Here is a 24,110-nt window from a genome sequence, read left to right as displayed (position 1 = left end):
GGGAGATGAGAGATTGCGCATGTCTGAGGGAGATGAGAGATTGCGCATGTCTGAGGGAGATGAGAGATTGCGCATGTGCGAGGGAAAGCTCACCACTGACCTTTCTGCTGAGGCGTTGACCAATGGGAAGGGTTGGATGACCGGAAGGACTCTGGTCCTCCAGGCAATCAGCGCGGGCTTTGTGTGAATGGAGCTTGAACATCACACAGACTGAAAACTTCTTCATGTCTCCAACATCTGTGAGTAAAACACTTTCTTTTCTCCCCCTTTCCATTTCTTTTCTCATTCCCACCTTCAATTGGTCACTTGCAGCAACTGAAGGGAAAGGAAGTGAATCCAGGGAGGGTGCAGACTCTGCAAAGCTTGGCCCAGGTCTCTCTCTCTCTCTTAAAGACATTGACATCCTTTGCTCCCTCAGCTTGACACATTTATTTGTCGAGACTCTCTCTGAAGCTCAAATACGACAATTATAAACCATCCATGAGCCCTGCCCCTGACCAGCCTGTAATATAACAGGGGCCGGTTAACCTCAGTTGTTCGGACAGCTGGTTTGTGATGCAGAGCGAGGGTTCAATTCCTGGCTGAGGTTATTCAACCTTGTCTCAACCTTGTGTCTTGCCTGAGGTATGTTGATCCTCAGGTTGAATCACCACCAGTCAGCTCTACCTCTCAATGGGGAAAGCAGCCTATGGTCATCTGGGACCTTGGCGACTTTACCTATAATCTAACAATTTAATCCACTCGACATAATCCTCACCGATTCCGAAGCCTCGAACGGTATGCACCAGATAATTCGACTTGAGCGAAAGCTTTCTCTGCATCGAAGGAGATCACCAGCCCATCCACTGTGTATTTCTGAAAAGCCTGAGTCACATTCAGCAACCGTCCAACATTGTTACTGGAAAACCCTTATAAACCCAGTCTGGTTACCACCCGCCACGCCCCCCCCCCCCCCCCCCCCACACGATTGTTGGAACCCCCCCACCACGATTGTTGGAAGGATGTCCTCCAGCCTTCTCGCCATCAATGGGTCCAACAACAAATCCTCCCTCAAGCCCCCTATAAAACTCACACCCACAGCCATCCGCTCCTGGTGCTTTACCCAGCTGAGCTCCTTCATGGCCTTTGAGACCTCTTCCCTAGAAAGGGGAGCATTAAGAGGCTCACACTGGCTTTCTGAGGCCTCCGTAAGCTTCAGGGAAGAGAATAAATGCTCCATATCCAGCAACCCTTCACCAGACTTCACAGACTTTATAATCCTGCATAGAATTCCCCGAATCCCTGTTTATCTCCTCTGTCCTCACAACCCTTTTCCCTCCCCCAAGCTGCACAGATGGAACTGTTCCAATGTCAGCCTTTTTCTTTGTCAAACAGGTCATGTATTTGCTCGGCTTATTCCCAAACTCGTACACCGTCTGCCTCGCAAACCTTTCTCGACCTGCTGCATCAATAGGGAATCCAAAACCACTCTTGTCTCATTAAGCTCCTTCAGCAATAGCTTATTAGAGATCTCCTTATAATTCTGCTCGGCCTTCGTGAAACAAACCCCCAGACATTGCTGGTTCTTCAGCATCCGAGCATAAACTTTACATGTCTCCCATAAATTGGAGGGGGGGAATACCAGGGGTTGGGTTAACCCAAAGGAGAACTCCAACTCGTTCTTACAATGCTTAGTAAATTAAGTATCTCTGATCAGAGAGGCAGCAAACCTCCACATTCTCGGCCTGGGGGTGAACCCTCGAGTAGAATTCCAGAGAAACGGGATGGTCCACAATCGATGTTCACTACGGTGCAAGAGGACACCAGGTGTAGGATCGTCCTTGACATAAAAATTTTGTTGATTCCAGTATGACATTGATTCGGGCTGGAAAGAAGGTAAAATCTCCGCCCCTCTGGTGCAAAGTTCTCCAAACATCCACATAACCCACCTCCTCACAAGTAAAGGCCGACGCCCTAGCTTGCGGGGTGGGGGTCGGGGGGTGGGGGTGTTCCTGGTAACCGGGAGCTTATCTACCAGACGATTTAAGTGGCAGTTGAAGTCGCCAAACACACAAGAGTTAGTTGAAGCTAGCTCTGCAAAATCCACAAAGAACTCTGGGGAGTAATTCGGGGAATGTCCATAAACATTCATTATTGAAGCAACATCTCCATGCACCGAACCTCTAATGATCGCATATCTATCTCCTTTGTCCTTGGTGCAGGTTTCAACCTTAAGAGGGATATTTTTATTAATAAGGATTGCCACACCCCTGCTACTTGATGAAAAGGAGATGAAAAAACCTGCCCCACCCAATCCCGCCTCAATTTAAAGTGTTCCTTATCATCCAGATGAGTTTCCTGTAATAAAGCTATGTCGACTTTCTCCTTAAAGGAGAGGATAACCATAGATTTGAGCCAGGGAAGTGGGATTGGAAATTTTCGGAGATGAGATTGGAAAGGAATTTGGACACTAAAAGATTTATTTCTTGGGGGTCGTTTTGCGGGATTGAAGGAGCTGGGAACGAAGTATGGGCTGGGGCAAGGGAAAATATTTAGATATATGCAGGTTCGAGAGTTTGCCAGAAAGGAGATACAGAGTTTCCCAGTAGAGCCAGCTTCCACATTGCTGGAGGAGGTGCTGACGACAGGGGGACTGGGGAAGGGGTAGTATTGGTGGTTTACGGGGCTATTTTGGAGGAGGAGAAGGCGCCCTGTGTATTTATGTTTGCCCTATGTATTGTTCTCATGTATGGAATGATCTGTCTGAACTGTACACAGAACAATACTTTTCACTGTATCTCGATACACGTGACAATTAACAAATCCAATCCTCACCATTGAGGTGATAGTATTTCCAATCAGTAAGGCTACTCCACCCCCTCTGCCATATTCTCTGTGCCTCCTGTAAACTTTATAACCGGTATATTTGTCCAGTCCAGACCATCCTGCTACTTGTTTTTGGAACTGTATTGAGTTCCCCTGAGGCCTTCCCCATCCCCTCCATTTATTAGTTTAAAGTCCTTCTTACCTCCCTATTTATCCTTTCCACAAGGACACTGGTCCCAGATCGGTACAGATTCTTCCTATCCCAATACTGATGCCAGTGCCCCGTGAAATGGAACCCCTCTTTCCCGTACCACTCCTTTAGCCACGTGCTTACTTCTGTAACTTTCTCATCCCTGTGTCAAATTTGCACGTGGCTCGTGTAATAATCCAGAGATTATATCCTTTGAGGACCTGTTCTTTAATTTTGTTCCTCGTTCCTGATTTTCCCCAAACAGGTCCTCTTTCCGAGTCTTGCCGATGTTGTTTGTCCCAACGTGGATCACAACAACTGGATCCTCCCCCTCCCTCTCCAATATCCTTTCAAGCCGGTTAGAGATGCCCCTCACCCTGGCACCGGGCAGGCAACATACCATGTGGGACTCTCGGTCCTGCTTCCAAAGGATGTTATCAGTTCCCTTAATTATAGAATCCCCGACAACTACCACTTCCTCCCCCCACTTGAATGGCCTCCTGTACCAGGGTGCAGTGGTCAGCTAGCTCATCCTTCCTACAGTCACTGCTCCGATACCCTGCCCCTCCGAGTCCACTCCCTGGATACTCGGCTGCGAATCCCCGAGATAAGGTTTTTGTCCTCACAGCTCCGAAACTCCGTCCCTCCGAGTCCGCTCCCTGGAGACTAGGTATGGGGAATAGGTATTGGAGACGAGGTATTGGGGAATGAGAGGAAGGAATGTTCCATAGAAACTAGAATTCTCTGATCTGAATTTCTATCCTGTACTGAGTGTTGACTTTTGTAAACTCCTTTTACAGATATTACAAGAGGAGGAATTGCAGACAGAAATCTCAATTGTCACGTCTCGGTCTTACAGAGTCACTCCTTGGGATCTGAGTATCATCGGCCTTTGAATCTAGAAGGAGAAATGTTTGCCGGATCTGTCGGCATCAAAAGATTTTAACCATCAGTGTGACTGGAAAAGCACCGAGACACACACACCCGAGTGAGTGTGTTCCAGGGGACTGACTGTGGAAAGAGTTCAAGTCTCTGTCCTCGAGGAGCTCCCGCCGGTGGCCACTGTCTATGCCGCTTTTGTGGGTTTCCGCGATTTTTGCTCCCCCCCCCCCGATTTTCGGCGGCCTTTGGGGCTGTCCCGGGCGTCCAGCCGGGCCGGTTTCAGAACCGGCGAGGAACCCCACGCGAGTGTCTGGCGGCCGGAGCTGAGGTGTCGGGCCCGGGACGCACGCATTTGGAGCAACGGGGGCGGAGCCAAACTGAGGATGAGGCGGCAGGCCCGAAGCCAGGGCGCAATGTAGTGGAGATGTTCCACACCGGGTGGCTCCCGCCTAGAGTGTGTTTTTTTTAAGAAGTCGGAAGTCCGGTCCCGGGGGACGTTTTGAGGAATATTCAAAAAAACTTTTTTTGGAAGAAATTTTTTGTTTTTAGATTGAAGAAAGAAAAACAAAAATAATAAGTCGTTAAAAGATGCAAAAAGGGCTCTCTGTCCGGTGTCCGGGCCTGGGCGGGAATGCCGCATCCTCGGGGTTGGCGGTGACTCACCCAGTGGCCTGCCCTCTCTCTCTGGGTGTGGGGATGTCGGAGCCCCCCCCGGGTGTGGGGATGTCGGAGCCCCCCCCTCCGCTGTACCACGAGCGGCAGCGCCTGGAGCTCTGCGCCCTCCACGCCCTCAACAACCTCCTGCAGCAGCCGCTCTTCACCCAGCAGCAGCTGGACGGGCTGAGCGGCCGGCTGGCTCCCGACTCTCTGGTGAATCCACATCGCAGTTTGTTAGGAACCGGGAACTATGATGTCAACGTCCTCATGGCCGCCTTGCTAACTCAAAGTCTGGCTGCGATTTGGTGGGATAAACGCAAGTCGCTCAGCAGCTCGGTGCTGAGCCGGGTCCATGGCTTCATCCTCAACATTCCCTCCAACATGACGCTGGGCTTTGTCTCGCTCCCCATCCAGCGCAAGCACTGGGTGGCAGTCAGGCAAATCAACGGGCCTACTACAACCTGGACTCCAAACTAAAGGCCCCGGTTCCAATCGGGAATGAGGAGGAACTGAGGAAGTTCCTGCAGGACCAGATCGCCCAGGATCCCTGTGAGCTGCTGCTGGTGGTGCCGAGGGAGGTGGAGGAGGACGGAAGCTGGCTGCTCGCTCCCTGAACGCGAGACACGGGAGATCGGGCAGCTGGAGCGGTGAGGGGGGGGGAAGGTCTCGCCGCCGATGGCGGGCTGACTCGGAGCTCCAGCTGTGACAGATGAAGCCAGCGCGCTGGGGAGGTGGAAAAAATAATTGGAAACTCTAAATGTATTTAAAAAAGAACTTGAAATGTTTAAAGAGACAATATCAGCAGGACTGTTATTGAATCATTGCCTCTATCATTTCCTATATTGCTCCATCGTCATAGTTTAAGTTCATTGACCAGACTGAAACAAACAGGAATGGGGTTTTAATACATAATATTATGCAATGTTGCTTGATGGTACAGTTAGAACTCAGCTCAATTCCTCGAGGTCACTCTCATTGGGAATATCACATAATTAAATAAAAGAATGACAATGTTAGGGGTGAAAATATTCACATGATGACCTGAGTATCAGTAAAAAAAAGCAGTTTATGATGTCAGAATTCTGGGAGGGAAGGTCTCAGACTCCACAGCCTGTGACAGCACCTTCTCTCACTTGAGCTAAAGCTCACATGGGTTAACATACAGATTCAAGGGGCGGAATTAGTTGTTTTCTCATTTACATACAATCAATCAACTATATTCACGTCACACTTTTTACATGCAATAAATCAATTTTCCTGGCATACCCAATTATCACATATATGGTTAAAGTGGGTGTTGTCTTACCCGCCGCTAACTTCATACAGAAGTCATTCAAAACTAACTAATGTGCCCTGTCTACAGCCTTAGACCTTGAGCTTATCAAGGATACATTGCAAGTCTTGTTCTGTGAAGCTGTTATCAGCGGCTGTTGGGACACTCTCTATACATACCCACGCTTGGGTCTCATGAGACAGCTTACAGGCTTGTTCAGCCATTTTGTGTCTTTTCTGATGTTAACAGCATTGTGTATACACTATCTATTTCTACAAATTGCCTCTTCTAAACAGGCATCTAAGCCAATGAGTACCTTTTGTTTCATCAGAACTATTCAAAAGTAATATGGGAGCACAGATGTAGTTACAGGGCCACCTATAATTTATATCATAGTCCAGTATCACACAATGCCCTCCAACACTTCCCCCCCCCCCCCCCTTTTGGTCATGGAAGATGTTTATAGAACTCCAACCATATTCGGGTGTCCGACCAGCCAGGGTTGGAAACGGGTGCGGAGGCAGATGTTGTAGCCTTCGCCTCGTTGATCGCCCGAAGACGGATCCTGATGGGTTGAAGAGCAGCCTCTCCACCCTGTGCCCTGGCGTGGCGGGGGGACCAGTTGGAATTCTTGACTCTTGAGAAGATTAAGTTTGAACTGAGGGAAAGGATGGAGGGGTTCTACAATTCATGAGCATTATTCATTATGCACTTTCAAGAACTGGATAACATCGAACATTAGTTGGGGCGGGTGGGTGGGAGGGGAGGGGGAGGGGGGCTGTGTGTGTTAATGGCGACTATGGGTGATTCCTGATTCCTTTTTGTCATTTGTTTATGTGAACATGCGAGCTAATGTTTGGGGTTTGGTGGGAGGATGGGATCGTTGTTATTGATATGGGGATTGACATATTTGTTACTGATTATTGTTGGGTGTAAATTTGGGAGAAAATGTGAGAAAAGAGGAGAATAAAAAAAAAATGTTTTAAACTCACTCTCAACATTTTTTATCACCCAAATGTACTGGGGAGTTAAAATTGGATTGCTGCCAAACTCGTCTTATCTTTGTTTTGGAACAGACTGACCTAAACATGGGTTACTTACTTTCAAACCTATCTCTTAAATCCGAGCGGTTGGAATTTTATTTAAATCAGAGTTTCACATAAGATGAAGTTTAGTTTCCTATCCAAACTAATTGTAAACATTTTTTTTAGAACTAAACACAATAAAAAACCTCTTATTAGCATCTCAAATGGAACAGTAAATTCATTTGTTACATTTTTAACTATAACTGTTGCTAACTCGCCAGGACAAGGGAGGGGAGAATATATGACTGTAATGTTTAGGGCAGCCTCCCCCTTGGTAATCGCAGGAGGAGCTGTACTTGTCCTTATCTACTTGCTCTGAAAGGCCTTGGTTTAAAGTTTGCAAAAATGCTTTTTCACAGACGGAGTTTTCCTTTGAGACACAAGCCTGTATTTCATTTCCAGCTGTCCAGCTGAATTGTTTCATTTTGTCGCTCAGTTTCCTGTGTCTTCAGGCAGGTAAAGTGACACCATTGCTATTCCTCAGCAAATTTGTGTTCCTTCAGGATTAGTCTTACCCTGTGGGTTTACTAAATGTCTCCTTTTCCTTCAATTCTCAGTATCTATTGGTTCTGGCCACAGGGAGATGAGGCTCAGTATCCTCGGCCCAAGGGCGATTGGTGATTGTGTTTTATCCACTGGGGCGGCCCCACCCTATCTGCCCAACTGTGTTGCTGCAAACTGCAGCCACCGGCTGGACTGGATTGTCTCATTCCTTTGTCTAATTATTCACTAAATATAGGCTGCTCAGAATTATTACCCCTTTTGTTCTCTATCCTTCTGACCCATCCGCCAGCTTTCCTGTCCCCCAGCCGTAAGGTGTGGGTCCCAACCATCTTTCTGCATTAACTGAGATTGATGTTCCGCTGTGAACCCTGTGATGGAGCTCACGGCTCCTCAATCAGAACCCGGGACATTCTCTTTCTTTTTGTATTCGGCAATATTTATTTATTTATTTTCTGATGCGATGGAGAAAGAAATCTAACAAATAGACAAAGGGAAAGAAAATGCAGTGAACTATGCGGCTTCAACTAGACACTCGAGTGAGCATTGGCCCACTTGCATGGCTTCAACAACCTGTGCAGCTTCAACCAGATGCTCGAGTGAGCGTTGGCCCATCTCCGCGGCTTCGAATCCGTCAGTCACGTTAGCGTGGCTTCAACCAAAATGGTCCGCCTGCGTTCATTCCCTGGTGCGCGGTTTCAGATAGACACTTGAATGAGTGTCAGTCACGCCTGTGCAGCTTTGTCAATGTTGGTCACAGCCAGACATAGTGTTAGAGCTAGGAGGGCCAGGCATGTCGAGGATCACCGAGGGTACTGGGCGCAGGGGTGGGGGGGGGGGGGCACCACGCCACCAGGAGTGAGATAACGTACAGCACAATAAATACCTCTTTGCACAAACATTATGATGCCTCTGTCTCTTTCTTCTGCAATGCGGGCTGACCCCTGGTCCCTTTGCCCATCTCTCCAGGCACCCCCCCCCCCCCCCCCCCCACTACCTGACGTGGCACCCACCCACCCTCTGGCCGTGGACATGTCCCTGAGGCTCTGTCCCATCCCCTGGGTGTGCGGATGCTGCGTGTAGGCTCTTGTCCCCCGCAGTGTTCAGGCATCAAAGTTTAATTGCAATGCTAGGCAATGACTCCCACATGCTACAAGGCCTGCCCACCCACAGGAATCCTCTTGGCATCTGTGAAGGGCTCACTTTAAGGGCTTACGATTGCCAATTCCCTATCAGCAACAGCCTTCAGCCACACAGCCAGAGGCCTCAGCAGTCGGTGGGGTTTACGGGTGGCTGTTGGGGCAGATGGGCAGGGACAAGGGTTGCCCCCGGAACTGGAACACATGATCCAGGGGTTGGCATGGTGGTGCCCGAGTGGTTGCCACCCCCAAGGCCTCCCCCCACCCCACCCCATGGCAACCCACCCCTGCGGAAGGTCCCCCCCCCCCCACCCCACCCCATGGCAACCCACCCCTGCGGAAGGTCCCCCCCCCCCCCCCACCCCATGGCAACCCACCCCTGCGGAAGGTCCCCCCCCCCCCCCCCCCCCGAGTACTGGGGCAGCATGCCCAGTGCCCCCGGGCTCTTTGCCTGTGAGCAAAGATGGCTACTCACCTCCTCGGCTCACCTCAGGAGTTCTTCTGACTGGTTCAAGCTTTACAAAAGAAATACTAATCGCCGCCAGTGTGAGCGCTTGCTGGGGAGGCCGCTGAATGACGGAAGGCCATTGGATCTGGGGTAGCTCTTGTTAATTGTATGGAAATGGGGCTGAAGAGGTGATAATTGGTTTCTCACCTCGCTACGGCGAGATCCTGATTTCACCAAGGGTAACGGGCCGGTTGCATCGCAAACTGTTTGGCGCCTGGCGCGGATCTCGTTTTTGGCATTTCCCGCAATTCAGCGGCCTCGTTACTCTCAAAATTCAGTCCTGGATGTAATTGAAGCAGAAACAATAACAGCACAATCCAATTCCTGTAATCACTTGTGAACTTGTTGGTGTCTCAGCAGGTGCGATGAATCATGGGTTCCCTTCCCACACTGAGAGCAGGTGAACGGCCTCTCTCCAGTGTGAACTCGCTGGTGTGACTTCAGGCTGGATAACTGAGTGAATGCCTTCCTACATTGAGAGCAGGTGAAAGGTTTCTCCCCAGTGTGAACTCGCTGGTGTATCCGCAGGTGGGATGAATCTCTGAATCCCTTCCCACACTGGGAGCAGGTTAACGGTTTCTCCCTGGTGTGCACTCGCTGATGTGTCCGCAAGGTAGATGAATCACTGAATCCCTTCTCACACACCATGCATATGAATGGCCTCCCTCCAGTGTGGACTCGCTGGTGTCTCCGCAGGCTGGAATACTGAGTGAATCCCTTCCCACATTGAGAGCAGGTGAACGGCCTCTCTCCAGTGTGAACCCGCTGATGTTTCTTCAGGCTGGATAACTCAGTGAATCCCTTCCCACACTGAGAGCAGGTGAATGGCCTCTCTCCAGTGTGAACTCGCTGATGTTTCTTCAGGCTGGATAACTCAGTGAATCCCTTCCCACACTGGGAGCAGGGGAATGGCCTCTCCCTGGTGTGAACCCGCTGATGTGACTGCAGGTTAGATAACTGAGTGAATCTCTTTCCACATTGAGAGCAGGTGAACGGCCTCTCCCCAGAGTGAACTCACTGGTGTTTCTTCAGGCTGGAGAACTGAGCGAATCCCTTCTCACACTGAGAGCAGGTGAACGGCCTCTCCCCAGTGTGGCTGCGTCGATGAATCTCCAGCTGAGATGGGATTGTGTATCCATTCCCACAATCCCCACATTTCCATGGTTTCTCCATGTTTTGGGTCTCCTCGTGTCTCCACAGGTCAGACAGACAATTAGTTGAAGCCTTGACCACACACAAACTGGTGAAGGGCTGGTTTAGCTCAGTAGCTAGACAGCTGGTTTGTGATGCAGAACAAGGCCAGCAGCGCGGGTTCAATTCCCGTACCAGCTTACCCGATCAGGCGCCAGAATGTGGCGACGAGGGGCTTTTCACAGTAACTTCATACTTGTGACAATAAAAGATTATTATTAACACGTGTATGGTCTCTCCCCGCTGTGAATGGTGTGATGTATTTTTCAGGCAGTGTAACAGGTTAAAGCTCTTTCCACAGTGAGTCCCCTGGAACACTCTCACTCGGGTGTGTCTGTCTCGGTGCTTTTCCATTCACATTGATGTTTAAAATCTTTTGAAGCCAACAGATCGGGCAAACATTTCTCCTTCTAGATTCAAAGGCCGATGATACTCAGATCCCAAGGTATCGAGTGAGTCTGTAAGACCGAGACGTGACAATTGAGATCTCTGTCTGTAATTCCTCCTCTTGTAATATCTGTAAAAGGAGTTTACAAAAGTCAACACTCAGTACAGGATAGAAATTCAGAACAGAGAATTCTAGTTTCTATGGAACATTCCTTCCTCTCATTCCCCAATACCTCATCTCCAATACCTATTCCCCAGACCTAGTCTCCAGGGAGTGGACTCGGAGGGATGGAGTTTCGGAGCTGTGAGTACAAAAAAGGCCTCAAGGGAACTCAATACAGTTCCAAAAACAAGTAGCAGGATGGTCTGGACTGGTCAAATATACCGGTTATAAAGTTTACAGGAGGGACAGAGAATATGGCAGAGGGGGTGGAGTAGCCTTACTGATTAGAAATACTATCACCTCAATGGTGAGGATTGGATTTGTTAATTGTCACGTGTACCGGGATACAGTGAAAAGTATTGTTCTGCGTACAGTTCAGACAGATCATTCCATACATGAGAACAATACATAGGGCAAACATCAATACACAAGGCGCCTTCTCCTCCTCCAAAATAGCCCCGTAAACCACCAATACTACCCCTTCCCCAGTTCCCCTGTCGCCCCGGCTCTACTGGGAAGCTCTATCTCCTTTCTGGCAAAGTCTCGAACCTGCATATATCTAAATATTTCCCCTTGCTCCAGCCCATACTTCGCTCCCAGCTCCTTCAATCCCGCAAAACGACCCCCAAGAAATACGTCTTTTAGTGTCCTAATTCCTTTTCAATCCCATCTCCGAAAATTTCCAATCCCACTTCCCTGGCTCAAATGGGGCAGCACGGTAGCATTGTGGATAGCACAATTGCTTCACAGCTCCAGGGTCCCAGGTTCGATTCCGGCTTGGGTCACTGTCTGTGCGGAGTCTGCACATCCTCCCAGTGTGTGCGTGGGTTTCCTCCGGGTGCTCCGGTTTCCTCCCACAGTCCAAAGATGTGCAGGTTAGGTGGATTGTCCATGATAAATTGCCCTTAGTGTCCAAAATTGCCCTTAGGGTTGGGTGGGGTTACTGGGTTATGGGGATAGGGTGGAGGTGTGGACCTTGGGTAGGGTGCTCTTCCCAAGAGCCGGTGCAGACTCGATGGGCCGAATGGCCTCCTTCTGCACTGTAAATTCTATGATAATCTATGGTTATCCTCTCCTTAAGGAGAAAGTCGGCATAGCTTTATTACAGGAAACTCATCTGGATGATGAGCACTTTAAATTGAGGCGGGATTGGGTGGGGCAGGTTTTTTCATCTCCTTTTCATCAAGTAGCAGGGATGTGGCAATCCTTATTAATAAAAATATCCATTTTAAGGTTGAAACCTGCACCAAGGACAAAGGAGGTCGATATGTGATCATTAGAGGTTTGGTGCATGGAGATGTTGTTTCAATAATGGATGTTTATGGCTCCCCGAATTGCTCCCGGAGTTCATTACTAAGGCCTTTGTGGATTTTGCAGTTAACTTCAACTAACTCTTTTGTGGTTGGTGATTTCAACTGTCCCTTAAATCCGCTGGTAGATAAGCTCCTGGTTACCAGGACCCCCCAACCCCCTTCCACCCCCCCCCCCCCCCCCCCCACCCCGCAAGCCAGGGCATTGGCCTTTACTTGTGAGGAGGTGGGTTATGTGGATGTTTGGAGAACTTTGCACCCGAGGGGAGGAGATTTTACCTTCTTTCCAGCTCCACATCAATGTCATACTAGAATCAACAACATTTTAATATCAAGGACGATCCTACACCTGGTGTCCTCTTGCACCGTCGTGACCATCGGTTGTGGACCATCCCACTGTTTCTCTGGAATTCTACTCGAGGGTTCACCCCCAGGTCGAGAATGTGGAGGTTTGTTGCCTCTCTGATAAGAGATACTTAATTTACTAAGCATTGTAAAAACGAGTTTGAGTTTTTCCTTTGGATTAACACGACCCCTGGTATTCCCCCCTCCATTTTATGGGAGACATGTAAATTTTATGCTCGGATGCTGAAGAACCAGCAATGTCTGGGGGTTTGTTTCACGAAGGCCGAGCAGAATTATAAGGAGATTTTGAATAAGCTATTGCTGAAGGAGGTTAATGCGGCAAGAGTGGCTTTGGACTCCCTATTGATGCAGCAGGTCGAGAAAGGTTTGCGAGGCAGACATTGTACGAGTTTTGGAATAAACCGAACAAATACTTGACCTGTTTGACAAAGAAAAAGGCCGACATTGGAACAATTCCCTCTGTGCGACTTGGGGGAGGGAAAAGGGTTGTGAGGACAGAGGAGATAAACAGGGATTTGGGGAATTCTGTGCAGGATTATAAAGTCTGTTCTAAAAATAAATTACATTTATTTGAGCGGCACAGTGGTATAGTAGTTAGCACTGTTGCCTCACAGCACCAGGGACCCATGTTCAATTCTGGCCTTGGTTACTGTCTGTGTGTGGTTTGTACATTCTCCCCGTGTCTGTGTGGGTTTCCTCCGAGTGCTCTGGTTGCCTCCCAGTCCTAAGATGTATGGGTTAGGGTGATTGGCCCTGATAAATTGCCCCCCCCCCTCCGTGTCCAGAGATGTGCAAGTTAGGTTATGGGGTTACGGGTGAGTGGATATGGGTGGAGTGCTCTTTGGAAGAGTCGGTGCTGACTCAATGGGCTGAATGGCCTCCTTTTGCACTCAAGGGATTCTGTATCTATTTCTATACCAACTTTCATGAACACAATCTCCTAAAGCTTTTTACAGCCTTTGAAGTACTTTTGAAGTGTAGTCACTGTTGTAATGTCCTCCCCTAATAGGCGCCGGAATGTGGCGACTAGGGGCTTTTCACAGCAACTTCATTGAAGCCTATTGTGACAATAAGCGATTATATTATTATAATGTCGGAAATTCTGGGTATGCCTCATTGATAATATTTTGTTTTAAAAATCAATCACTCGTCCATCTTCACTGTTATGAGTAACAAGATTAAGGAAACCATGTTAAACTCTAAAACATGACTGGACCTTTATTTTAAAAATTCATTCTGTTCCAAACCAAAGCTGAGTGAGGCAAAATTGTTTCCAGTAACAAATTGTTCCAGAATTTTGTAAAGTTACAGAAGATCATATATTGCCAATGTCTGGCTCAAGTCGAAGACTCAATGTTCAATCCAATCTCGGTTAGTAAGAAAGAAAGGTATTGTCTTTCACAAAACTGTCATTTTCAACTAGTGAATATTGTATTAACCAAATATATTAATTAAAGATTACTGTATTAATTAGCTACCAGTCAGTAACAGATGACTGATTAAGTAATGAGCATTAATTGAGTTCCAATTAAATAATCAATAATGAATCAGTAGTTACAGTAAGAGACTGAGTTTTATTTGCTGTAAAAATGTAAAAGCTTAATTGCTGTGCTTGTAAAGAATATGCAATGAGGATAAATGTACTGGCAAGAGAGACCTTCAAACTCTGATTAGCCTCAACATTTGAAACTGTTTGAATAAGGGAATGTATAGAATTAGATAAAGGGGTCGTATGAAACAGTTCTATTGTATTCCTGTCTGAGATAATGAAAGGTGGTGTCAGTAATTGAGGATCCAAATAAATTGATCCAGTGACCAAATTGACCAATTGTCATAGAACATAGAATATACAGTGCAGAAGGAGGCCATTCGGCCCATCGAGTCTGCACCGACCCACTTAAGTCCTCACTTCCACCCTAACCCCGTAACCCAATAACCCTTCCTAACCTTTTTTTTGGACACGAAGGGCAATTTATCATGGCCAATCCACCTAACCTGCACGACTTTAGACTGTGGGAGGAAACCGGAGCACCCGGAGGAAACCCACGCAGACACGGGGAGAACGTGCAGACTCCGCACAGACAGTGACCCAGCGGGAAATCGAACCTGGGACCCTGGCGCTGTGAAGCCACAGTGCTATCCACTTGTGCTACCGTGCTGCCCCACATGTTACAACATGCTCATGTTACAACAGGCCCAACTCTGACGTGAAGTAATGGTCACTTTGGGGATAAAAGCAGAGGTTCTGAAGGTCTTCCTTGCTGCCAAGTACTGAAGATTCTTGAGGCTGAGTTCCAAGGAAATTACTGTCAAAGGAGCCAGAGAGGGTTTCGCTTCTACAGACTGATCACCCGCATGAAGTTGTAAAAGTCAATGTCTGAAAGTTTCTTTGAATAAACTTTTTAAATTTAACATCAAGAGAATTCTGCCTTTGCCTTAATTGCCTTGTCTGAACCAAAGTGAATTTATTAAATGGTAAGTTGGGGGTGGCTGAAATCAATAAAGTTCCAAATAACAAGTTCAGAAAACACTGGTGCAGCACAGTAGCATTGTGGATAGCACAATTGCTTCACAGCTCCAGGGTCCCAGGTTCGATTGCGGCTTGGGTCACTGTCTGTGCGGAGTCTGCACATCCTCCCCGTGTGTGCGTGGGTTTCCTCCGGGTGCTCCGGTTTCCTCCCACAGTCCAAAGATGTGCAGGTTAGGTGGATTGGCCATGATAAATTGCCCTTAGTGTCCAAAATTGCCCTTAGTGTTGGGTGGGGTTACTGGGTTATGGGGATAGGGTGGAGGTGTTGACCTTGGGTAGGGTGCTCTTTCCAAGCGCCGGTGCAGACTCGATGGGCTGAATGGCCTCCTCCTGCACTGTAAATTCTATGATAATCTATGATAAATAAATCTTCAATTTAAAAACTTGCATTTCTATAGCACCTTTCACAACCACAGGACGTCCCAAAGTGCTTTACAGCCAATGGAGTACTTTTGAAGTGTAGTCACTGTTACAATGTAGGAAAAGTAGCAGCCAATTTACACACAAGATCCCACACAGCAATGTGATAATGAGCAGATGATCTGTTTTTAGTGATGTTGATTGAGGGATAAATATTGACCAGGACACCGGGGATAACACCCCTGTTCTTCTTCAAAATAGTGGCTGTGGGAACTTTTACACCCACCTGAGAGGGGCAGACAGGACCTCAGTTTCACATCTTATTTGAAAGAAGGCTGTTCTGACAGTGCAGCACTCCCTCAGTGCTGGGACGAGGAATGTTGGATGTGATTTTTGTCCTCAAGTCCTTGGACTGGGTTTTGAATCCACAACCTTCTGACTCAGAGGTGAGAGAGCTGCCCACTGAGCCACGGCTGACACTCGAGACAATACAAAGTTAGAAATGGAAAGTTACCCTTTAAAACCCCCCACCCTTTGTCTCCAGTGCCTAAATCTAATAATAAACACCCCAATATAAATAACATGGATTTGACTGACAAATGTTTAAGTGTTGGTTTAGAGCCACAAGTTCTGACTTCCCATTTGAGCCTCGGGCACCTTTCTGTCTCTATTGCTCATGTCAATGACAGCCAGGCAATAGAGCTGAGGCTGAATTTAGCTGAGAATAACGGGGCCTGTGCGCAGTTGGGAAAATGCCATGGACGTCGCACTAATAGAGAGACAGGAAAGTGCTGGAGGACTGACTGGGAAATGGGCCTCCAACCAATTGTTATATCGGTCACTCGGAGCTAAAGAGAAACCTGTCTCTGTAAATACATATACAGGGAAGAGGCTGCAATGAAATCTGTCCCTTTTAACCTGCACAAAAGCAGGAGGCTCAGATTCACAGCTTGCGGGAGGAGACCATTCAGCCCACCGGGTCCCCGCTATCTCTTTGAGAGGACTCTCCCATTCCTCCAAATACTCTGCTCTTTCCCCAGAACCCTGCAGATTCTTCCCTTACAAGTATTTACCATTTGGAAAGATCCAACTGAATCTGCTTTCAGACATGTCAGAACAACTCACTGTGTCAATAAATAAAATAAAATCTCATTCCCCCCTCTGGCTCCTTTGCCAATTACCTCAGAGGGACTCACTTTCTGTTAAAGAGCCTGTCAACCCCTCTCACCCACTTTCCCTGAACGACATCAATCTAATTATGAAAAATCAAATGTTGTTATGATAAATGTTTATTAATGAAGCATAACATGGTTAAAAAAAACAGAAAATGACTTGAGGATCAAAGACAACCAGAGTAAAAGGATATTCACAATGTTCTGGACCCAAATTGTTTATCTTTAATTCATCTGTAGCCTGTTCCCTGCCCTCTTTGTGGAACATCTCCGCTCAGTCCACAAGCATGACCCTGACCCTCCGCTTGCTGCCAGAAGAATTCACCACCTTGCTCTCAGGCTCACATTTCTGTCCTCGGCCTGCTGCAATGTTCCGGAGAAGCCCAACACAAGCTGGACGAACAGCCCCTCATCTTCCCATGAGGCACTTTACAGCCTTCTGGACTCAACATTGAATTCAACAACTTCACACCCTGAACTCTCTCCTCCATTTTGATTTGTTTTTTTACTGAGTGCCAGTCTGCATCTTGTTTACATGTTTTTTGCTTCCAGACAGAGCTGTCCTTTATTCTGCCATTAACGCTTACTCTGGACCAATGCTTTATTTCTTTTTTAAAATTTCTTTAGAGTCTTCAATTATTTTTTTCCAATTAAGGGGCAATTTAGCGTGGCCAATCCATCTACCTGCATATCTTTAGGTTGTGGAGCTGAAACCCACATAGACATGGGGCGAATGTGCAAACTCCACACGGACAGTGACCCGGGGCCAGGATCAAACCTGGGCCCTCAGCGCCGTGGGCAGCTGAACTAACCACTGTGTCACCGTTCCACCCCAATGCTTTGTTTCTTTACTGCAACCAGTACCTCTCCCTTTGCCTTTTGTAACAGGACATTTTTGTCTTTTAATCTCACCCACCCTCTAACCAATCCCTGACATTCCCTTTTGTTCTACCTGACCCTTTCTCACCAGCATCAAACCCAGCACATTTCTCCCTCTCTTTAGTTCTGAAGTAAGTTACATTGGACGTGAAACGTCAACTGTTTCTCTCCCCACAGATGCTGCCAGACCTGCTGCGTTTTTCCAGTTCTTTCTGAATTTATTTTCGATCTGTCTGTAGTTGGGGAAAAACACTATTTAGTGTCCAGGAGGATACAGGGTAAACCACTGAGGACTGAGATTAGGAGAAAGTTCTTCACCCAGAGAGCGGTGCGTCTGTGGAATTTGCTACCACAGGAAGCAGTTATGGCCAAAGCATTGTATGTTTTCAAGAAGGAGTTAGATAGAAATCTTGGGGTTGAAAGGATCAAAGGACACGGGGGGGAAAGCAGGAACAGGTTACTGAGTTGGATGATCAGCCATGATCAGAATGAATGGTAGAGAATGCTTGAAGGGCCGAATGGCCTCCTCCTGCTCCTATTTTCCATGTTTCCATTTCAGTAGAAAATTTCACTCCTGTTCCGATCCCAGTTGACGTTATAACGGAACAGGAAGATCCCATAATGGAACCCTGGCTCAAAAGACTTTAACTTTTTTAAATGAAACAGAGTCACGGGGCTACTGATTAGTTTTATCAATAAGAAAAAAATTAAACATAAAAATGGATTATAATACAATCCTCCTTTACACCTCCTTCCGCTTCACCAATACACACAAGTTTTAAGACTCACGTGGATGACAAAATACATTTGAAGCCCCAATGGTCTCATTGGCACAAAGTTAGTGTTTCCGGATTTCTCCTTAGAATCGCCCCAGATGATTGTCATATGAGAGTTTCCAAACTCCATTCCCAAAATACTTTTAAAAATATTCCCTTATAAGAATACCTTTACTTAGTGATCCACATTCCAAAATCCAGTCCAACTTTTCCAAGGGCCCTTTTGACTCCAATTTTTAGCAGGAAATCTGTGCCAGGATTGTGGACCAACCCATTTATGATTTCACTGCTTTCACTGACTTTCACTGTTACACAAATTCTGATATCCAACTAATACTTTACAAGTTGTTCATAGACGATATTAACACATTTTAACAGTGAGGATTTTTTTATGAAACGTTTGTCTTGTATTTTCACTAACCAATTCCTTCTCAGCTTTGTCTGGTGTCCCTGAACAGAATCCTGTTCTCTTTCCAGGTTTTCAGACCCAGCTATCCCTGAGTTTCCTCTGAATCTTCTTTCCTGCACATTACTCCAATATCCAGCTTTTCTTATAGCAAAGCTGAGAGAGTTGGTTTCTCTCTCCAGCTTCGAGCAGAGTTGGGAGCTGTTCCCTGCTCCGTGACCTGACTCCAACTGCCTGCAACTGCTGCTAGCTTTCAGCTATAAACTAAAGAACAAAAGAAAGCTGTTCGCCACCTTTCAGGGCCTCTCTAGTTGCTCAGCAACTATCTTTTCTTTATGCGGAGCTATCTAAACACAATTGTATCCTAGGATTGAAGCTAATCCCCACGTAGACCGCCTTTAACGTCTAACTACAGCTCCCTTCGAGGCACAAAACACCTACCGAAAACTAACTTTTTTCTAATGTTTATCCATACAAATATAAATCCCTTAAAACTACCTTTGGTTTCCAAATACTCCCAGTTTCAAAGAGCATCAGCCCACTGGAAGCAAAGTCATGAGAACGGCCAGTCCAGCAGAAATAAATCCTCCGACCCTCCCACTTCACCAAGTGTCAAAATGAACATGGTTCAGTCCTGGATGTGATTAACAGCAGCAATAACAGCAGAATCCAACCCCTGTCATCACTTGTGAACTTGCTGGTGTTTCAACAGATAGGATGACCGAGTGAATCCCTTCCCACAAACAGAGCAGATGAATGGTCTCTCCCCGGTGTGAGTGCGCTGATGTTCCATCAGTACCGAAGAGGTTTTGAAGCTGCTCCCACAGTCCGAGCATTTAAAGGGTCTCTCATTGGTGTGGGTGACATTGTGTCTCAACAGGTTGGGTAAATGAGCGAATCCCCTCCCACACCCAGTGCAGATGAATGGCCTCTCCCTGGTGTGAACTCGCTGGTGTCTTATCAGTTGGGTTGCAGAACTGAATCCCTTCCCACACTCAGAGCAGGTAAATGGTTTCTCCCCTGTGTGAACTTGCTGGTGTATCAGCAGATCGGGTGACTTAGTGAATCCCTTCCCACACTCAGAGCAGGTAAACGGTCTTTCCCCGGTGTGAATTTGCTGGTGTGTCCGTAGTGTGGATGACTTTCGAAACCTCTTTGTGCAGTAAGAGCAGCTGAACGGTCTCTCCGCAGTGTGAATGCCCTGGTGGGTCATCAGCTCCCGAGAGCTTTTGAAGCCACTCCCGCAGTCAGAGCATTTAAAGGGCCTTTCATTGGTGTGAGTGACATTGTGTCTCAGCAGGCTGGATAACTGAGTGAATCCCTTTCCACACATAGAGCAGATGAATGGCCTCTCACCGGTGTGAACTCGCCTGTGTGCCTGCAAGGTGGATAAATGAGTGAATCGGTGTCCACACATGGAGCAGGAGAAAGGCCTTTCCCTGGTGTGAACTCGCTGGTGTGTCTGCAGGGTGGATGACTGACTGAATCCCTTCCCACACACAGAGCAGGTGAATGGCCTCTCCCCAGTGTGAATGCGTCGGTGAGTTTCCAGCACAGATTGGGATCTGAATCTCTTCCCACAGTCCCCACATTTCCATGGCTTCTCCATGCTGCTGGTGTCCTTGTGTCTCTTAAAGTCTCGTCCCCACACAGAGCACAGATACGGTCTCTCCCCGCTGTGAATGATGCAATGTTTTTTCAGGCTGTGTAACTGGTTAAAAGTCAGTGCTTTGGAACATTCTTATTGAGTGTGTGTATCTCGGTGCATTTTCAGTCACACTGATGTTTAAAATCTGAATCTGACGGAACAGAAAAACATTTCTCCTTATAGATTCAAAGGCCGATGATATTCAGGTCCTGATGAATTGAGTGACTGTCAGATCTTGATGTGATGTTTGGTTTGATGTGATATTTGGTTTGAGATTTCTGTGTGTAAATCCTCATCTTCTAATATCCTGTTAAATGTGTTTACAAAGATCATCTCAGTGTCGGTACAGGACAGAAATTCAGAACAGACAATTCCAGTTTCTATGGAACATTCTTTCCTCTCTCATTCCCTCAAAGCTGTAAATCTCCACCCCACACACTCTGACTCCATTCTCACTCTGTTGTAACTAATATCCATACTCCCAATTCTCCTGAAGATGCTGAATCAGCTGATCAACAGATCCATGCACTTTGCAACCTGTCCTGGAAAAGGGAATCTCAAAATCTTTTGGCAGCTGCCAGAGATATTTGTCCATTTGACTGGACTACAGAATTTGGGTAATGTTTCTTGCAGTGCACAAGGAGACTATTCAGTCCATTGGGTCTGCACCGGCCCTTAGAAAAAGCACTCTACCTAGGCTCACTCCCTGCCATATCCCCGTAACCCTGTGCATTGATCATGGTCAATTTACCTAACCTGGACATCTTTAGACACTACGGGACAATTTAGCATGGCCAATCCATCTAACTGCACACCATTGGACTGTAGGAGGAAATTAGAGCACCCGGAAATTGGAGCCGGAATTGAACCTATGTCTCTGGTGCTGTGAGTAGCTGTGTAACTGTGCCGCTGAACTGTATTGCTTGATTAGAAATGGGGGGTGCGGGAAGAACTTTATTCAGAGGCAATTTTTCAGAACTTCTAATTTACTGCCTATGAGGTAGGTGGAAGCTGCGATGATTATTAATTTCAAAATGGAATAGCATGGGCCCATTTAGGAACTAAACTTGCAGGGGAACATGGATACAGACGGGTAATTGTACTGACTAGTTTGCTCAACAGATTCGGTATGGTTTCGAATTAATGAATGGACGCCTTCTGTGCTACAATCACTCTGACTGGAAAAATATGACATAGGTGCACAACTATATTACAAAACTAGAAATAATAACAAATATATTTTATTACTGAACCATCAATAATATATCTAATCTGTACCCTATAACAACAGTAGACATTTCTCTATCCGATATTAATTTACTGCCCCCTCAAATATCAGCCATCTCCTGGGGAAAGCAGCCCTTTAATTGTGAACATTAGGAAAGAGACCATCCTTTTAGTCAGACAAATAAATGTGTCAAGCTGAGAGAGCAAAGAATGTCAATGTCTTTAAGAGATAGAGAGAGGATGTGGGCTCCAATTTGTGGGAACCAACGGTTTGTGCCGGGGAGGTTGGATGGGGGGTTTCAGAGGTGGCAGAGAGCACAGATTGAGAGGCGGGGGGACCTGTTTATTGGTGGGAGCTTTTCTTGTTTGGAGGAGGAGTTTGAACTCCCAGGAGGGAATAGGTTTCATTATTTGCAGGTGAAGGACATCGTACCGGAGGCAGGTTCCTTTCCGCTTCTACCGACCCAGTGGATACAGGATAAGGCAGTTTCAAAAACGAGGATGGGGGAGGGGATGGTCTCAGAAATTTATAAAGAACTTATGGCGTGGGAGGGACGCCAGACAGGGGAAGTAAAGCGCAAGCGAGAAGAAGAGCTGGATAAGGAACTACAGGCGGGTCTTTGGGAGGATGCTCTGAGTAGAGTCAAAACGTCCTCATCATGTGCCAGGCTCAGCCTGATATAATTTAAGGTGGTCCACCGGGCACACACGACTGTTGCCTGGATGAGCAAGTTTTTGAAGGCGTGGTGGACAGGTGTGGGCGGTGTGCGGGAGGGCCAGCAAACCATGTCCACATGTTTGGGGCATGTCCGAAGCTTAGGGGATATTGGCGAGGATTTGCTGATGTCATGTCCATGGTTTTAAAGACAAGGATGGCACCGGGTGCAGAGGTGGCGATTTTTGGAGTGTCAGAAGACCTGGGAGTCAAGGGGACGAGAGAGGCTGACATTTTGGCCGTTGTCTCCTTGGTAGCCCAGAGACGGATCTTACTGGCACGGAGGGACTCGGAGTCCCCGAAATCGGGGGTATGGGTTAGTGACATAGGCTCAGGCTTGAGAAAGTCAAGTTCGCCCAAAGAGGATCAACGTTGGGGTTCATCCAGAGGTAGCAGCCGTTTATCGACTTCTTTGAGGAAAATTAAACTGTTCGCAGATATAATAAGGGGGGGAAGGGGGTAGAGGGAGGTAGTTTAGTTTCGGCAAGATCAGTGAGTGAAGGAGGAGGGTGAGCTGGGGAACTGTGTCTGTTGGCTGGGTACAGTTGTGGGGTGGGGGGGGGGGTATTTACTGAGTTATGTTTATATTTGTAATTACTGTTATATAATCATAAATGCCTTCAGAAAATGTTTTTTTTTTAAAAGAGAGAGAGACCTGGGCCAACCTTTCCAGAGTCTGCATCCTCCCTGGATTCACTTCAGTTGCTGCAAGTGACCAGTTCAAGGTCAGAATGAGAAAATAAATGGAAAGAAGGAGAAAAGAAAGTGTTACTCACAGAGGCCTCCTTCTGCACTGTCGGTTCTATGTTATGTTCTCGGTTGGAGACAGGAGGACGTTTCTGTCTTTGTTCTCACTCTTCATTCACACAAAACCCGCATTCTGATTGGCTAGAGGTGCAGAGTCCTTCCGGTGTAACCTCCTCGCATTGGTCCAAATCTGAGTATGACGGTCAGGAGGTGGGCACTCCAATGTACATGCGCAGTTTCTCCTCTCCCTTGGACATGCGCAGTCCTGGGCCGCCTGCCCGCGCGGCGGATAAAGCGATTTCCCCAGCGCGGGGGATTGTGGGAGCTGCGGCCGCCATTCTTCCTCCAGAGCCCAGTCTCCAAACTCCTGGAACTGGGATGAAAAGGGGGCAGGGCGCGGTGACCCAACTGACACAAAGTACGTGCGGATAGTCACTGGATTGGTTTGTGCCGTTCCTTGACAAAACAGTTTGTTAGCTTCAGGTGGAAAGACACCTGGGTGACATTAGGTGAGGGTGAACCTTAACCCGGGAGTCAGCATCTTCAGGGGAGGAGAACTGGGCGTTGGAGGGGATAGGGTGGAATGGAATAAGGGTGGGGGTGAGGAACTGGGAGAGTATCTGCGTTTCCTTTGTTGTTTTGGAAATAAACCTGTTCAAGGTACAACTCAGCTTTAGACCGATTCTTCCTCTGCAGACACTATTTTGAATGATGTGGAGATGCCGCTGTTGGACTGGGGTGAGCACAGTAAGAAGTCTTGCAACACCAGGTTAAAGTCCAACAGGTTTGTTTCAAATCACTAGCTTTCGGAGCGCAGCTCCTTCATCAGGCGAGACACCTGATGAAATGATTCGAAACAAACCTGTTGGACTTTAAATTGGTGTTGTAAGACTTCTTACTATTTTGAATAACGTGGTAGCAGAGGATCAACACTAAACTTTGGTGCTTTGTTCGTGTGTAAAAAGTTTTATTCTCTCTCTCTGAGAAGAAGTACATTGCTGCTGACATTTTAGTTACAGAATGGCAGAAGGACAGGCTTTAATTATCCACGGATTTTCTCGGAGGGAGAACAATATCAGGAATGGAACAGTGAATCTGAGATGTGGACACGGGTCACTTCCTTCCCCTGAAAGAGGCTGGATAGGCTTTGGCTTCATCATTAACAGCAAAATACAAGGTTATGAGGAAAGTTT

At 47.2% G+C, this 24,110-nt stretch overlaps 2 protein-coding genes and 1 pseudogene across 3 annotated transcripts; 1 reads left to right on the top strand and 2 right to left on the bottom strand.

Annotated features, from left to right (window-relative positions):
* Positions 1-78: 78 nt before the first annotated feature.
* LOC140420212 (josephin-2 pseudogene) lies at positions 79-6,553 on the top strand (annotated as a pseudogene).
* A 2,392-nt stretch (positions 6,554-8,945) lies between these two features.
* LOC140420216 (uncharacterized) lies at positions 8,946-10,054 on the bottom strand (the record flags this gene model as incomplete). The annotated part of the gene is made up of 1 exon (XM_072504248.1): positions 8,946-10,054. A coding segment is annotated over one exon (684 nt), but the record flags the coding sequence as incomplete, so codon positions are not given.
* LOC140420209 (uncharacterized) lies at positions 10,054-23,038 on the bottom strand. Of its 2 annotated transcripts, XR_011946226.1 has the most exons (3): positions 22,947-23,038; positions 18,596-20,535; positions 10,054-10,748 (listed from the first exon to the last, which is right to left on the bottom strand). XR_011946226.1 is itself a non-coding variant. In XM_072504239.1 (2 exons), the coding sequence occupies exon 2, from the start codon at positions 20,187-20,189 to the stop codon at positions 19,263-19,265; it is 927 nt and encodes a 308-aa protein (XP_072360340.1). In that variant the 5' UTR covers positions 20,190-20,535; positions 22,947-23,038; the 3' UTR covers positions 16,657-19,262. The 2 variants fall into 2 exon arrangements, 1 of the variants encoding a protein (XP_072360340.1); XM_072504239.1 differs by lacking the exon at positions 10,054-10,748 and having other exon boundaries at positions 16,657-20,535.
* Between the last annotated feature and the right edge of the window lie 1,072 nt (positions 23,039-24,110).

This window comes from Scyliorhinus torazame, chromosome 5, assembly GCF_047496885.1.
Source record: "Scyliorhinus torazame isolate Kashiwa2021f chromosome 5, sScyTor2.1, whole genome shotgun sequence".
NCBI lineage: Eukaryota > Metazoa > Chordata > Chondrichthyes > Carcharhiniformes > Scyliorhinidae > Scyliorhinus > Scyliorhinus torazame.
This window is presented reverse-complemented; position numbering and strand designations above follow the sequence as displayed.

What these genes read in the sequence shown, in the direction of transcription:
- LOC140420209 (XM_072504239.1), bottom strand. Translation starts at nt 20,189, where the DNA reads ATGGAGAAGCCATGGAAATGTGGGGACTGTGGGAAGAGATTCAGATCC.